We start from the raw sequence: 17914 nt of genomic DNA, 5'->3' as shown, positions 1-17914 counted from the left end.
ATTTACAGGGATAGAATGTGGTAGCTCATCTCTGGAGAAATCAACCACTATTTTTAGTGTAGCTAATTTTCATTCCCGGAATAGATGTTCCTAAAATTCACAGAATAAAATATTTGATGCTTATTAAAGAAAACTAGGAAAATGTGGCTGTGTTTTAATACAGTTGCTCCGTTATACCAAATATAAAGGTTACATTAATTTTAGTTACCAAACTCTAACACTTGGCTACATTTTAAATCTGAAACATAATGTCTCATTTAGAGCTTTTAATAGTACCCTTACCTTTCTAAAAGTTACCTTTATTAAAAAACAAAAACAAAAAAAAAAACCTAACCATTAATTCGTTTAACAAAATTAAAACTATTTGGAATGTGCACCCTGGGTAGGTCGTAGTAATTCTCACGCCAAGGGGTGGGAGTTTCATTGTTGGCCCAATACAAATACCCGTTAAAAAAAAATATATCTTATGTCCCTCTTTATGGCATCTGTCATGTCTATATTAGCCAATGGCCTATTTCCTTACCTGTACGTGGACCTAAAAGAAACAAAAGGTAATATTTGTAACGTGATTAATGTAACTTACAGTGTTCCATTTACATGTCCTTGAGAAAAAAACAACTCACACCTGCTAAATGTGGGGAATTTTAGGTGACGTGCATTTTAAATGTCATCCTCTTTAATTAAAGGTCAGTCTAGTTTAACCTTAGCAGGTTTCAATAATTACCGTGCAGGCATGTTAGGGTATTTAAAGAGACAGCAAACATTTGTGTAACCTTTGGTTTTCATAAAACACTGCATTAGGCTGAGCAGCCATTGAATGTATTTTCACCCAAGGACTTTCACACTCTGCCAGACGCCATGCCATATGCAGTTCAGTCATCCAATGCACCTACAGTGGCTGGTCATAAATATTATAAAAAATTATTTTAATTGTAACATGTCTAGAATTCCTTAGAATCCCTAGCCTTTCCCCCCAAATCAGATTTGCCTAAAAAAAACAAAAAAAAAAACGTGATTAGTGTTTCTTAAATGTCAGGTTTGTGACACTGAAGATTTTTAGAAACCGCTGCTAATAATTTAGGATGTTACAAAAATAAACTTGTGTATTTGCTGCCACCTAGTGGAACTACTAAGTTAGGACAACTAGGTTATTGTCTGTTGTGGACTGCATTTCCTATCATGCAGAACATCATTAAATGTAGTGCAAAGCAGTTTAAATTTAAAAGTTTTGCCATCCCTGCTCTTGTGATGTTATTATAAGGGACAAGAGTGGGTGAGAGGCTGGTATTTTTTATATCCTGCTGTTGGTGTGACAAGCTTGCAGCTTGAGCTCTCAAAGCCCAATATGTCAGTTTAATTTCTCCCTCCACAGAATGTATTCCTCTTAGCAGATGTTTTTTTTCTAATCAATAAATACAAAATCATAAGAATAATGATTGTACAGCGCTGCGGAATCTGTTGGCGCTTTATAAATACCAGTAATAAATAAATAATGATGATGATATGAAGAAGAAGAGCTGCACAGAATTGGACTCATGTTAGGGTATTTTATTAAAGACGGATCGCCTACATTTTTAAGGTCAAAACGAGTGTGGAAAAAAATGGAACCCTAATGCAGTGTAGCGATGAGATTTTAGGAGTATGGCTGAAGGTTTTGAAACACGAGGATAAAGAGCCAAGTCAATGTATCAGAATACATTTTATTCGTTTTTTAGAAAGGAGCGATGATGTCCAGCTATTCTGTACTTTTTTGCTCATCCAACTGACAACAAAACTTACAATGGAAGATATTTTACTTAATTTTCTCCCCTACACTTTGAGTAGGTTTCTACCAACTACCTCGGAAGGAAACAAAACTAACTGAAGAATTCTTATCCGGCTGCTAAGTAACCTAGTAAAAAAATATACATAAAATCTTAATGGTGATCATTATAACGGTAACTTGCACAATAAAAGGTAAGTACTTATCTTCCCTACCAATATAACTATTCAAACTCCCAGATGCACACACAAAAATGGGCATTAAAATGATTCCTCTGATGATAAAACTAGGACAAACCGAAGATTTACTCACAATTGAGCTCTGTGATCTTATCGCTCGAGGCTATTAATAAAATTTCCTGTAAATCAAACAGTAATGGCTGGATCTACAAAAATACACTGTAACAAGCAGACATGTTCTGCAGTCAGTAATTCAAGGTTCTTCGAATCCTGTTTATTTAACACTGCACTGGTATTTTCCTACTCGAGTTCCAGCAAACCAATCTCTTCTTGCATCACTTTAAATCACGGGTGGTTTATAAAAGCAACATTTCATGTTTCAGATAATCAACAGAAAATGTCATTATAGGTGACCCAGAAACAAACTTAAAAAAAAAAATAAAAATAAAAACTACTTAAAAACAAGTTCCATAAAAAGAACAAATGTAAAAAAATTCCCTGAGATATACAACTGACTTTTTGGGAAATAAAATTCCCTTATAAACCTCCCACTCTTCGTTCTACTTCAGAACCTTCCCATGTATCCATTATCCTTTAAGTAAACAATTTCGTTTACTATTTTTATCCGCAGGAAAGTAGCACTCAGTGTTTGCTTATTTTGGATATAATGGCATGTATAGTACATATATAAATATCATTACTTAAAGGAACCACGTTAACTCATTTTGGGAAGGATAGTGAAAATCTCCACATTTAATGCTGTGAACCGTGGCTTTTCTTAAATGAATCAAAGTTATAACATTTAAGTTTCAACTTTTATGTCAATTTTTTTATTATTAAAGATACTCTGTACCAATATTTCACGTTTTTTTTTTATATATATTTCCACAATAAATCTTCACTTAATTTTTTTTTTTTTTTTTTTTTTAAATAATGAAGGGTACCTTTGTCTGGAAACAGCAGTAAAGTTGCGTTAGATACGGATGCTTTCGTGCTAGAGCCAAAATTCTCTTTTCTGTCATAGTGCAATCTACATCATCGTCTTGTAATATAACGTCTTTCTTCAGAACCTTAACAGCATATACTTCATCTTTACCTTTATACTCCGCGAGCATAACCTGAAAAAAAGTTAATGAAAAATTGTCTTGAGAATAATAAAGTACTAACAGAAGCGATAATCATATTATTTATTCTCCCTAAGGCTATTCCCATAATTCAATTACGCCTCATTTATCAAATCGCTACTAAGACTTTCATAGCTAGAAAGTGGGCATCCAGACCAGTCTCCTTAAATTGTTTATAGGAGAGGGTGTCACATGCCAATTCAGAATTCCCGAGGGGAGGAGAACACTCTTTGGCTGCTCCTTAACCGATTATCAGATCTAGAATTTTTTTATGCTGTCCTGTGTATGCTTGTGTCATATATCTGCGACTTGGAAGGATGTGTGCTTTAACTGTTTGTTCTGTTTCTTCTTTCGCTCTGTTCAAACGTTTGGTTTGGATTCCTGTTTATTTATTTATTTATAGGCAATTACCATGGTACCACTGATAACAAGATCTGCACCTCCCAAAGATCTGCCATATCCCCACCTGGTCACACCACCAAACAAGCTTCACTCCATCAACTTTAGATGCAATTGTGCCCCTCTGTGGAAAACATGCCAAGGTTTGTGATGTCCTCAATCAGTTCTGGCATTGCTCTCACCCTCATCCTATCCTTTTTCCCAATAAGAAATGGATGGAGGAGTGCTTGTTCCCAGAAGTCCAAATCAAGACATCAGCACCAAAGCAAACATTTTTTTTTACCAACCTTCCCAAAGCTGCCTTTTCCTAATACTTTGATGAAATTGAAATCTTCCAGACCTATCCGCTTTGTCTGATGGATTTTAATCTCGCCGTTCTCGCCATTTTCTCCAGTAATCGTCAGCTGACTGTCAGTGGACGTAGTTGCTGCTGATTTGTGCTCTTCGCCTCGATTATCAAATGACAAAGCTTTTCTGATGTTATTTTCAAGTTCTTTAATTTCTGTAGGGAGAAAATTTGGAAGAATAAACAAAATACCTAACTTGGTGAGTCGTTTAAGGAACACAAAATGTAAAAACAAAATGGCTTATGGCATATTTCTCTACTCTCAAATGAAAAGGCCACCAGGTCTCTTGTAACATGGTGCATCAGAGCCTACCAACTTTCACATCCACATCCACAGTTGATAATGTAGAGGGAGCAGACAATCCTAGTTTAAAAAAAAAAATTACCTGTGCTTTAAAAATCCCTATGCATATTTAAATAACTAGAGGTTTTAAAGTATTAAAAAATCTCCAGTTATTTAAATGTGCATTTGGGATTTGGAAAAGTGCACATGTGGAACACAACAGAGATTGTGGCACCACGGACACATATCTGCTGCTCCTTGTACCAGGTCACCAACAGCTAATACCCTAACGTTACCTACAATTCACTTCTATTTTGTTACAGTACCATAACCCTAACCTTACTCCCATCTTGGGAGTCTTCATTTCCATGCTAGGGACATACGGCTGAGGTTCAGTTGACCTTTAGCTGAAGTGCTTTTCTAACAAATTTCACAGTTTACTTTAAATTGATTTGAAAATAGTGGTGGCTGATTTTACTCAATGCAGTTTAGTTATGTTCAATTGTGAATACAACAGCGAAACTCAGAGGGATCTCATGAGGTCAACTGATGTAAGTTGAGCTAAATAAAGTTGGCCAAATTTAGCCTTTTGTGAGCAGACCCTTCGCTCTCTTTGCTGGACAAAGGAAGTAAACTTCTATGATAAAGGGTGATGTGAGCTGGGTGTTCCTGTAAATGAGATGAAAATCAGGAGTGAGGTTGAAAGAAACACAAATGTTGAATGTCAACATTGGAGCACAATCCAGGTTTGTGAGATGAATCATAAGTCAATCAAAATTGATTTTTCAGGCATTGGTTGGTTGTGCTCAAGTCATAAAACTGAAGAATGCTATAAAACATTGCTAAAAAATGTGGTCTCGAATGAGTCAAATCGGACTTCACTGCAATAATTTACAACACCTGCCATCCAAGTAAAATCTCACATGGAGCAAGACGTACATCTAAAGATGGCCAAGAAGCTATTAGAAGAAGGTGCAGTGGACAAATGAGAGGAAAGTATAAATATCTGACATTTATGAGAAACATTATACTTGGCAAAGGATAAAACAATCAGTTCTAACAAAAGAACTTTACCACGTTCTTGGTGGTGGTAATATCATGGTTTGGGGCAGGTTTGCAGTATCAGTACTGAAAGGCCAAACAGTAATGAGTTCTGAATTTTGCTAACAAACTCGACAGACAAATGTTAGACAGTCTGTAAGAGAGCTGACTCTTAACCGCACAGCAATTATCTTGAATCCACAAGTAAATCTAGTTGCTGAAGCAGAATAAATGTTTGCATTTTTGATCTTAACCCAAGTGAGAATTTGTCTGATGACCTGAACTAATCAGTTATCCAAGACACTAAAGCAATATCAATGACTAGCAGAAGGTCTGAAGACGGCATATTTTATATTTCAATGTCAGTGACATGATCAACAGGTACAGGGAAAGGTTGAAGGTACAAGAAGTGTGGCTAGTTTCTACTCTGTCGTATCAATTGATTTCAATGAAGAACAAAGACATTGAATGTTGGGTCGGTGTAAAGACGGTATTTGGGTGTTATGGTGTTTTTGTTATTTATATAATCAAACCTATTGCTGTAGTTTAGAAGAAGATCAGATCATATGCTGGGCAAGCAAATCCACGTGTAAAAATAATTGACGATTTTGCGAGCATTCTGTATATGTTATTTTATTATGGTCCATGGATCTACATAAACCATCGGAATTCAAGACATCATTATATTTCAAGTCTTGGAGGTTGCGCTTCTAAATCCTGACACACTAAGCTACACACACTTAAAATATTAGATTTTTGCTTCTGGTAGAAAGATGGATTTCTGCTTAAGACATTTTCATATATTCAATATAGGTTTACTTTCTTTTGATCTGGACAATTCACGTCTTTTTTTTTTTTTCCTGAGACCGACTACTTCATTCTAACGTTTTCTTTGCTTTCCACCATCTCTTTTCACAAGGAATGTGAGTTCTGTGGAGCTACAAGCTAGGATTCAAGAACAATGTGATAAGACAGTAATTATTTATTGTCCCTGCGCCGTACATTGGTCTTTGTACTATTAGGCTCTACAGCAAAACACTGTCTGCTCAAATAACATTTTCTATATTGGCAAAATAAAGATAAAAAAAAGAATACCCTGATCACATGGAGACGTTGGTGCAGATTTTGATCTGTCATCTTCAACAGATGGACCCCCAGGTACTGGCGGCTGTGTTTCAGGACCTGGAATTAGCTGAGAAGACAAAACAAAATGCATGGGCTCCAATGGAACACTGAATAAAACGACATAGTCTATGTCCAACAATGCATAGATTTAAAGGGAAACTCCAGTGCCAGAAAAACGATCCGTTTTTCTGGCACTGGAGGGTCCCTCTCCCTCCCACCCACCAATCCCCGGTTACTGAAGGGGTAAAAACCCCTTCAGTCACTTACCTGGGACAGCGGCGATGTCCCTCGCCGCTGTCTCCGCGACGCTCCTCCTAGTGATTACGTCGGCCGGTGGGCGAGACTAATCTCGCTCACCGGCCGAGGAGACCTAATGCGCATGCGCGGAAATGCCGCGCATGCGCATTACGTCTCCCCATAGGAAAGCATTGAAAAATCATTTCAATGCTTTCCTATGGGGTTTTGAGCGACGCTGGAGGTCCTCACACAGCGTGAGGACGTCCAGCGACGCTCTAGCACAGGAAACCTGTGCTAGAAACAAGGAAGTGACCTCTAGTGGCTGTCTAATAGACAGCCACTAGAGGTGGAGTTAACCCTGCAATGTAAATATTGCAGTTTATGAAAAACTGCAATAATTACAGTTGCAGGGTTAAGGGTAGTGGGAGTTGGCACCCAGACCACTCCAATGAGCAGAAGTGGTCTGGGTGCCTGGAGTGTCCCTTTAAAGATTATTAACGGTGTGTATGGGGAAAAAAAGGCTGTCAATAAGATACAACATTAAATTATTTATATACACATACATACATACATACACACACACATATTTATATATATATATATATATATATATATATATATATATATATATATAAACATTTACACTTTTTTTTTTTTCTATTGGATGTGGACAAATGAGTTGAATGTCCAAACAGAATTGTTTTGGTTATTATAACACAAATGGCTGCAGGGGCCAGCATTTCCCCTTGACCTGATCATTAAGTGTTGTACATAACTGGTTTTGATGAATGACCGTTTAATCTGGACAGGACTGGTCATCCCACATTCTACTCAATGTAACAATGTGTGTACTAAATGTATTTTCAACTTCCCCATTACGGAGCAGCATTGGGGTTTGCCTGCCAACTAACCCACAGAAAGTTGGAGGACAAAGTAGGTAATTATAGTTTATGTTGGTTTTTTTTGTCATTACCGTAGAATGCTGCATGCAACAATATCACAAGTACAATTGAGGAAGTAAAAAGCAACGCCAGCCGAAAATGCTCTAATCAACCCGTGGTCAGACACTGGAATATTTTATAGGAACAATCTTACTTAAAAGAAGGATTCTGGAGGAGAATGATATTGTGGAGGTTGGGAAGATATTACTGAATTAAAGGACACTCAGAGCAGCAGACACATTACAGCTTAATGCAGTGCTTCTGGTGAAAAGAGACTGTCCCGGCAGTCTGACAACTGTAAACTCTGCCTTTTCTGGGAAAAGTCAGTGTTTCCATTGAGCTGTAAGATCAGAAATTATTTTCTGTTCCATACTGTGGTGGAATCTCGGTAAAAATAAATTTAGTAGGCCGAGATTACCACGTGGCATGTGTACGTGCATATGCTGACGTATCGATCAGTTGGTTGCACGAGGCAAGATACGATCAGTAGTGTACGGAGCATGTGCAAGAATACAGGATATAGTATTCCCCTCCTCCATTGTGCTGGACAAGCCATGCGGTCAAGCAGGAAGTTAATTCTTATTTGTGTTGATTGGTTAAGAGAATGTGCGGGAGGAGCTTAATATGGGAGGAGTTATGTGCCTATATAAGGAGCCTGCACTATTGTCCGGGGCTCAGAACTTGCTGTATTTTGGTGACGTTAGTCCCTCTGAGTCCCGATCGGTGATCCAATAAAGAATCTCTTCCTTCCTGAAGAAACCTGTGTCCATCTCTCTGTGCTTCGCTTCCGTCAGTTTCTCCTGTATCATTTGGTGCATTGGCCGGGAAACTCATCGTTCAACGGTAGCTGAGAGGCAGAGGCGTGAGACGGTCTATCTTTGCCCACGTTCTCTACGGCTGCACCCCTGAACTTCTGCGTGGACCTCCCTTCGTCTCGGCGCCACTGGTCTGTTGTCCAGGAGATCATCGGCCTCTACGTAAGAAGTGCTGGGGTGTCCCCGTCGATGAGTGTGAACTCAGGTTCAGGAACGAGGAGGTAAGACAACTGCTGTTTTAGACGGCAGACCCACTAGGGGTATACCGATTGTGCGGTAGGCCCATAAGGGGTTTGAATTGTGTATGGAATCTGCCCCCTCTGTCGGAGGGAAGGAGCGAAGGCGCACCGCTCAATCGAACGCTCTTTAGTCAGACCGTTTGATTTGGTTAGTCAGGCGGGGTCCTGTGTAAATAGCCGGACACCGGTGTCTTGTCTAGACTAGCGTTCTAGGGTGTATATTACGTTCGCTAGGTCGGAGGGACCGGGAGACTAAGCGGCGCCTGTGTAAATTCGGTTCGCTAGCTCTCAACCTATCTTGGCTAAGTGGGAAGGCGTGTAAATTTGGAACCCACTAGATTTTTGATAGTAATCGACTAAGAGGCGCCTGTGTAAATTCGGTCCTCTAGCTCGCTATATGTGGTGCTTGGGCAGTGTGGCTAACCAAAACGGGTGTACATAGTTTTAGGTAGTCCATTCAAGGTACTGGCCAATAGTTTAGTTGGGAATTGTAAATGTGTTAAAAATTGTTAGTAAAGTGTATATCTTGTTAGATAGCGCGAGCTCAGCCGTCTAGCGAGAGTGTTAATAGTGTGTTGCTGTATCATAGTGCACGGTACCATAACCCTGTATATTTACTGACACTGTATATAAGTACTAATCATTGTCGTCCATTGCATGTTTAACACCATAACCACTAATAATTGTATTGTGACCTTAAATTGTGCTTTGACCTATGCTAACCGTACTGTAACCGCTATTTGTAAAAGACGATGTTACTGGGGTGTGTTATAGACGGGTAATTCATATATAGAGAATTATAGCGTGGGTGACTGTATAGTTTCGCCAAAGGGCATAATATTGATTATCTAGTGACTGGTGTAACAGCTGTGTGTGTACGGGAATTCCCTGAGTGTTTATTGTGTTATTGTGTACGTTTCACTTGGTAACCGTACCACGTGGTGCTGTTGCCAGAGGAAACGGGTGTGACTGTTGAAAAGTACGCGTGCATAGTATTCGTTGTCAACGACGTTCCATTGATAAGTATGGGCGCGTCGGAGTCAACGATTCCGGATCCCTTAGGTTGTATGGTGAAGAATTTTAAAAAGGGATTTAAAACCTGTGATTTTGGGGTTAAAATGTCTTCTGTACGTTTGGTCACTTTGTGTACTAGGGAGTGGCCTACTTTGGTTGCGGCATGGCCGCCACGTGGCAGTTTGGATCCAACTCTGGTACAGCGCTTACACGTGGCTGTATCAGGTAGGCCTGAACTTTACGGGCAGTTTCCTTATATTGATTGTTGGAGACAGGCCGTAAATGACTCGCCAAAATGGATTCAGACATGCCACGAGGAGCAATGTCGCCTCATGGTGGCTAGGACTTGTTTGTCCACTAGGACTGGTGTTAGGCCCATTTTGGACACGCCCCCTGAGTCCGAGATCCCTTTGCCGCCCCCTTACTTTCCTTTAAGAGGAAGTGACGCAAATGCAGGAAGTCCTGCACCCCTCCCCTCATTGCCCTCATCCACTTCCGCTTCCTCCTCCAGTACAGAATCCACCCCCTCTCGTACTAAATCTCCCCTTCCGGAACCAGAGCCAACCCCCATTAGATCTGAATACCCTGATTTGGCGCCACTTCAGACTTCCGGTCAAGCTTCTTCTAGCTCGGCTCGAAGTGTTTTATTTACTACCTTTTCCCAAAACCAAGCTCCCACACCCTCATGTTTTATTACCCCCCGACCGGAACCTCTAACTGACGCCCCTCCACGTAGCCCCATACTAACCCGACAACTGACCGGTACCCAACAATTAAAACATTATCAGATGCCTCTTCGTCTGAATCCCGGGTCAGCCTATATCGATGCCGCAGGTCAAATGGCACATGCTGACCCAGTCTTCGTAAATGTCCGGTTTACGACTACCGATCTCTTAAATTGGAAGACCCACAATTCCTCGTATACTGAGAAACCACAAGCTATGACCGATCTGTTCACCTCGATAGTTCAGACACATAACCCGACATGGGCTGATTGCCAGCAGTTATTAATGACTTTGTTTAACAATGAGGAAAGGACAAGGATTAATCAAGCGGCCATTAAAGCGCTAGAGGATAGAGCCCGTGCTTTGAATCAAGCCAATCCAGCAGCATGGGCCGTAACACATTATCCTAACACCGATCCCGACTGGAATGTAAATGGTGCTGATATGGTTCAACTCAGAGCCTATAGAGACGCTATAATTGCTGGCATGAAAGCCGGAGGAAAGAAAGCCATTAATATGTCGAAGACAGTTGAGGTGATTCAGAAAAGTGATGAAGCGCCCAGTGTCTTTTATGACCGATTATTGGAGGCATACCGCTTGTATACCCCCTTTAATCCGGAAGACGCAGATAATTCCCGAATGGTGAACTCCGCCTTTGTCAGCCAAGCTTACGGAGATATTAAGCGCAAGCTACAAAAGTTAGAAGGGTTTGCAGGTATGTCCATCACCCAACTAATGGAGGAAGCGAATAAAGTATACATGAACAGGGAAACAGAAAGTAAGAAAGAGGAAGAGCGCAAGATGCGTAGAAAGGCAGATATGCTAGCGGTAGCAATCGCAGGCGTAGATAGACGGGGCCCAGATAGAGGCGATAGTAGATGGAATAGGGAGCCTTTGAGTAGGAATCAGTGCGCGTATTGCAAGGAAGAAGGGCATTGGAGGAATGAGTGTCCGCAAAGAGAGCAGTACGAGAGAGACCAACCCAGGGCAGGTTATGGAAACTTTAGAGGCAGAGCGAGAGGTAGAGGAGGCCCCGGAGGGAGTAATGGTAATAGAGGGAGTAATGGGAACAGAGGAAGTGTTAGGGAAGATAGGTATTTCCCAGCAGCGCAAAGGTCCCGCGACAGAGAAGGCAGGGACTTTGTAGGATTGGCTGACACGGTCATGGAGGACTATTGATACCGACCGGGCTCCATCCCCCTTGGTCGAGCCAAGCCTATGGTCGATGTATCAATAGGGGGAAAAAGGAGTGCGTTCATGATCGACACTGGTGCTGAACATTCAGTGGTGACTAATCTAGTTGCTCCTCCATCTGGAAGGACTATTACTGTGATAGGAGCAACTGGAAGAAGTGCTGACAAACCGGTTCTTAAAAGTCGACTCTGTACATTGGGAGGCCACGTAGTAAAACATCAATTCCTTTATATGCCTGAATGTCCAGTCCAATTGCTGGGACGTGATATGCTATCCAAATTACAAGCGCAGATTACGTTCCTACCAAATGGAACAACATCCTTAAAGTTTAATGGACCTTCAGGTATTATGACATTATCCGTACCAAAGGAAGAAGAGTGGCGACTTTATACAGCGTTGACTAGCCAAAACCCTAGGAGTGATGAGTCCTTATTCAACATACCAGGAGTTTGGGCAGAGAACAACCCACCAGGACTGGCCCGCAATATTCCACCTATTAAAATCGAACTAAAACTTGGGGTTTATCCAGTAAGCCTAAGACAATATCACATCCCGCAGAAGGCTAAGAAGAACATCCAATCTTATCTGGATAAGTTCATACGGTATGGTATCCTAAAATTCTGTACTTCCCCCTGGAACACCCCATTGCTGCCTGTTCAAAAGCCCGGTACAGATGAGTATCGACCTGTGCAGGACTTGAGAGCAGTCAATGATGCGGTTGTTAGTATACATCCAGTTGTACCCAATCCATATAACCTGCTTGCTTTAATTCCGGGCGGGGCTACTTATTTTACAGTCTTAGACCTCAAAGATACCTTCTTTTGCCTCCGAATTGCCGCAGAAAGTCAATGTATCTTCGCTTTCCAATGGGAAAACGCTGTGACGGGCTCAAAACGCCAAATGACCTGGACAAGACTGCCCCAAGGGTTTAAAAATTCACCTACCCTATTTGGTTCAGCTCTAAGTCAAGAATTATTGGATTTCGAGTCCATCCCAGGAGAGTGTGTATTGTTACAATATGTAGATGACTTGTTGATAGCAGCAGTTACAAAAGAAATATGTCAGCAAGCAACGCACGATCTACTACACATTCTCTGGAAGGCAGGATACAAGGTGTCTAGAAAGAAGGCTCAGTTGTGTTTGCCAACTGTCAAATATCTGGGATTCCATATCTCTGAAGGTCAAAGAATTATGGGGCCAGAGAGAAAAGAAGCTGTGTGCCAAATACCGATACCCAAGAATAGAAGACAAGTGCGAGAATTCTTGGGGGCAGCAGGCTTCTGTAGGATATGGATTCCCAGCTACGCGATACTGGCAAAACCTCTGTATGCAGCTATCAAAGGTACAGAGCACGACCCCTTCTTATGGACTCAAGAACAGCAAACGGCATTTGAAGATGTGAAGAAGGCTTTGATGAGTGCCCCAGCATTAGGTCTACCTGATCACACATGACCATTCTACCTGTATGTACATGAGCAAAGAAGAATGGCTGTGGGAGTATTGACACAGTACTTGGGATCATGGCAAAGACCTGTTGCCTACATGTCTAAGCAACTGGATGCAGTGGCCAGCGGACTTCCACCTTGTCTAAGAGCCGTAGCTGCAGCCGCCCTGCTAGTAGCTGAAGCCGATAAACTCACTCTGGGTCAAGAACTTTATGTACGAGTCCCACATGCAGTACAGACGTTGTTGGATTACAAAGGAAATCATTGGTTTAGTAACAGCCGTATGACCAAGTATCAAGCAATGTTGTGTGAAAACCCAAGAGTGCATTTAGAGACTGTAAACACCTTAAATCCAGCTACCCTTTTGCCACAACCTACTGAAAGTCAACATGATTGTTTGGAAGTAATGGATGAAGTATTTTCAAGTAGACCAGATCTTCGTGATTTTCCCATCCAGAACCCCGATGTTCAATATTACACCGACGGCAGTAGTTATGTGAAAGAAGGGATCCGCTATGCAGGATATGCAGTAACAACAATAGACAAGGTGATAGAAGCTCGGCCACTGGCGAAAGGAACATCAGCACAAAAGGCAGAATTGATAGCACTGACACGAGCGTTACAATTGGCTGAAGGTTTAAGAGTGAACATCTACACGGACTCCAAGTATGCGTTTTTAACCACTCATGCCCAGGGAGCTTTGTATAAAGAAAGAGGACTATTGAATTCAGAAGGCAAAGAAATCAAGTACGCAGCTGAAATCCTACAACTATTGGAAGCAGTGTGGGAGCCGAAAGAAGTCGGTATCATACATTGTCGAGCGCATCTGAGAGGAGATGGTGATGTAACCAAGGGAAATCGGATGGCAGACAGTACAGCTAAGCGTGCCGCTGAATCGGGAAGACAGGAATATGTGGGGCATATAGCTGCTCTTATACCAACTCCACTGTCTCAATGGACTCCAGTTTATACAGCTCAAGAAGAGGAGTGGTTAAAAACTGAACCTGGAAAGTATTTGGAGAACAAATGGTATCAGTTAGAAGATGGAAGAATAGTCATTCCAGCATCACTAGCGGTAGAAATTGTCCAAAACTATCACAACGGGACACATTCTGGGAGAGACAGCACAGAAGAATCTCTCAGAAAACATTTCTACATACCAAGATTGTCCAACTTGACTCAGGCCATTGTACGAAGATGTGTAACGTGTGCTAAAAATAATGCAAGACAAGGACCAGTAAAGCCACCAGGAGTCCAGTTTATGGGGGGACTCCCCATCTCCGATCTACAAATTGACTATACAGTGATGCCTAAATCGGGTGGACATCGTTACCTGTTGGTAATTGTGTGCACCTATTCAGGCTGGGTAGAAGCATGTCCTACTCGTACAGAGAAAGCAGGAGAAGTTGTGAGATTCCTGCTACGAGAAATAATACCCCGATATGGACTACCCTGCTCTATAGGATCGGACAATGGTCCAGCTTTTGTTCATCAGTGCCTACAACAACTGACTCATATGCTTGGTATAAAGTGGAGGCTTCATACGGCATATAGACCCCAGAGTTCTGGTAAGGTAGAGAGAATGAATAGAACTATCAAGAATCAGTTGGCTAAAATGTGTCAGGAAACCCAACTTAAGTGGAACGTTCTCTTACCCATAGCTCTATTGCGAATCCGCAGTACCCCTACCAGAAGGATGGGCCTCTCTCCTTTTGAAATCATGTATGGGCGACCACCTCCCGTACTTGGTAACTTAAGGGGGGATTTGAGTCAGTTGGGAGAAGGAATTACCCGGCAGCAGGTTGTAGAGTTGGGTAAGACTATGGAGGAGGTACAGAAATGGGTACAAGATAGATTACCTGTGAATATTTATCCCCCAGTTCATAGTTACCACCCAGGAGATCAAGTGTGGATTAAAGAGTGGAATAATGTACCGTTAGGGCCCAAGTGGAGAGGTCCTTATGTTGTTCTTTTGTCTACCCCTACAGCGATAAAAGTAGCCGAAGTGACTCCGTGGATACATCACTCCAGGGTTAAACCAGCAGCAGTCGATTCTTGGCAAGTTACAGCAGATCCAGAGAATCCCTGCAAGATCCGGTTAAAACGCACGACTCAGTCAGAGTGACGAGGAACTTTGTGGATTACAAATTTTATTGTTACAGAGATTTGGTGAAGTGAGTGTTTAGACGGCCATAATAAAGCCTGTCCGCTCACCGACGTATAGTGTATAAGCCAGGAAAGTCTCGAAGGGACTCCTGTGAAGACGAGCAGAACTCCATTCCCTGCAGCCCTTACATCCTGGAAGCTGAGGTGCCTTCGCACGGACGAAGACTGAGGATGACGACGAAAGATGTGTTTATGATAATGTTTATTTATGTGTATTTTTATATTCAGGAAGGTGGAGGTACCGACACTCCTAGCTGTGAGGTATGCATTAAGACTACAAGAACAGGTAACCATATTTCCCAAACCCTAATTTGGCATTCACAATACGAGTGTAAAGGAGATGTATCAAGATGTAGATACCTTAATATAGAATATAGTGTGTGCCATTTAGGAGTAGGAGAACCTAAGTGCTTCAGTCCGGAGTATCAACCTCGTACAATTTGGTTGACTCTCAGGAATGGAGGTCCTCAGGGGACCCTAATTAACAAGACGGTGTTAGAATCCGTACATTCTTCGGGTGTTCTACTATTTACATAGAAACATAGAAACATAGAATGTGACGGCAGATAAGAACCATTCGGCCCATCTAGTCTGCCCAGTTTTCTAAATACTTTCATTAGTCCCTGGCCTTATCTTATAGTTAGGATAGCCTTATGCCTATCCCACGCATGCTTAAACTCCTTTACTGTGTTAACCTCTACCACTTCAGCTGGAAGGCTATTCCATGCATCCACTACCCTCTCAGTAAAGTAATACTTCCTGATATTATTTTTAAACCTTTGTCCCTCTAATTTAAGACTATGTCCTCTTGTTGTGGTAGTTTTTCTTCTTTTAAATATAGTCTCCTCCTTTACTGTGTTGATTCCCTTTATGTATTTAAATGTTTCTATCATATCCCCCCTGTCTCGTCTTTCCTCCATGCTATACATGTTAAGATCCTTTAACCTTTCTTGGTAAGTTTTATCCTGCAATCCATGAACCAGTTTAGTAGCCCTTCTTTGAACTCTCTCTAAGGTATCAATATCCTTCTGAAGATAGGGTCTCCAGTACTGTGTACAGTACTCCAAGTGAGGTCTCACCAGTGTTCTGTACAATGGCATGAGCACTTCCCTCTTTCTACTGCTAATACCTCTCCCTATACAACCAAGCATTCTGCTAGCATTTCCTGCTGCTCTATTACATTGTCTGCCTACCTTTAAGTCATCAGAAATAATCACCCCTAAATCCCTTTCCTCAGATGTTGAGGTTAGGACTCTATCAAATATTCTGTACTCTGCCCTTGGGTTTTTACGTCCAAGATGCATTATCTTGCACTTATCCACATTAAATGTCAGTTGCCACAACTCTGACCATTTTTCTAGTCTACCTAAATCATTTTCCATTTGGCTTATCCCTCCTGGAACATCAACCCTGTTACATATCTTAGTATCATCCGCAAAAAGACACACCTTACCATCAAGACCTTCTGCAATATCACTAATAAAAATATTAAAGAGAATGGGTCCAAGTACAGATCCCTGAGGTACCCCACTGGTGACAAGCCCAAGCTTTGAATATACTCCATTGACTACAACCCTCTGTTTCCTGTCACTCAGCTGCATGTAAGGCGATATCAAGTGGTAGAAAGCCGTGGAATGTATGTGGGGATCTTAGATGGGAGAGGACGTATGGGTCTAACGATAAATATATTTGTCCCAGTAGTAAAAATAAATATGTGAGTCCTAGATGCCCAAATAGAGATTATAACTTTTGCCCATATTGGTCTTGTGTGGGGTGGGCAACTTGGGGACAGACAGTAGACAAGGACATGATTGTGACTAAGTTGCCTACCAGCCCATATTGTAAGTCTATGGAATGCAATCCAGTCCATATACTTATAAATAACCCCGACAAGTTCTTAGATACATATGGTAATTTATTTGGGTTTCAAATATATGGGACGGGTTTAGATCCTGGGACAGTATTGTTTATAGGGATAGAGACTGATACGGTAACCTCCCAAACTCATCAAGTATATCATTCCTTCTATGAAGAGATGAGCATAGATAATAAGATCCCCCATAATGCTAAAAACCTGTTTATTGATTTAGCTGAAAGTATTGCCGGTAGTCTTAATGTTACCAACTGCTATGTGTGTGGAGGTACTAACATGGGAGACCAATGGCCTTGGGAAGCAAAGGAGGTAATGTCCGGTTCTGAGGCAGTTGACCAATTAATATCTACACAAGCCGATTATCATATGAGTGTTAGAGGTAAATCTGAGTGGAGATTAAAGACCTCCATCATAGGTTATGTTTGCATAGCAAGGAAAGGAATGATGTATAATACTTCTGTAGGAGAATTAACTTGTCTAGGGCAAAAAGCTTATGATGATGATACGAAGAATACAACTTGGTGGTCGGCTTCAAATGTCTCAGAACCATCTAACCCGTTTGCTAGATACGCCAATTTAAAGGATGTGTGGTTTGATCTATCCATCACATCTAACTGGAGAGCCCCAGCAAATTTGTACTGGATCTGTGGTAAGAAAGCCTATTCGGAGTTGCCACAGGACTGGGAAGGGGCATGTGTGTTGGGTATGCTCAAACCATCCTTCTTCTTGTTACCTATTGAAACAGGTGAGACTTTAGGTGTTAAAGTGTATGATGTGAATCATAGGAAGAAAAAGGGACCCATAGAGATAGGCGCCTGGGAAGATAATGAATGGCCTCCCCAGCGTATTATAGATTATTATGGGCCAGCCACGTGGGCAGAAGATGGTACCTTTGGTTATAGAACCCCTATTTATATGCTCAACCGTATTATAAGATTACAGGCGGTGGTTGAGATCATTACTAACGAGACATCACAAGCGCTCAATCTTCTAGCGAAGCACAATA

At 41.4% G+C, this 17914-nt stretch overlaps 1 protein-coding gene across 1 annotated transcript in view; it reads right to left on the bottom strand.

Moving 5' to 3' along the window:
* The window catches only part of PRKCE (protein kinase C epsilon), a 385698-nt gene that overhangs the window by 126514 nt on the left and 241270 nt on the right, over positions 1-17914 (bottom strand). The window contains exons 8-10 of the mRNA XM_063443914.1: positions 6230-6326; positions 3752-3966; positions 2886-3059 (exon numbers count right to left, since the gene is read on the bottom strand). Of these exons, the coding sequence (XP_063299984.1) occupies positions 2886-3059; positions 3752-3966; positions 6230-6326 (486 nt within the window). The remainder of the gene's footprint in view (positions 1-2885; positions 3060-3751; positions 3967-6229; positions 6327-17914) is intronic.

Source organism: Pelobates fuscus, chromosome 2, assembly GCF_036172605.1.
Source record: "Pelobates fuscus isolate aPelFus1 chromosome 2, aPelFus1.pri, whole genome shotgun sequence".
Taxonomy (NCBI): Eukaryota; Metazoa; Chordata; class Amphibia; order Anura; family Pelobatidae; genus Pelobates; species Pelobates fuscus.
This window is presented reverse-complemented; position numbering and strand designations above follow the sequence as displayed.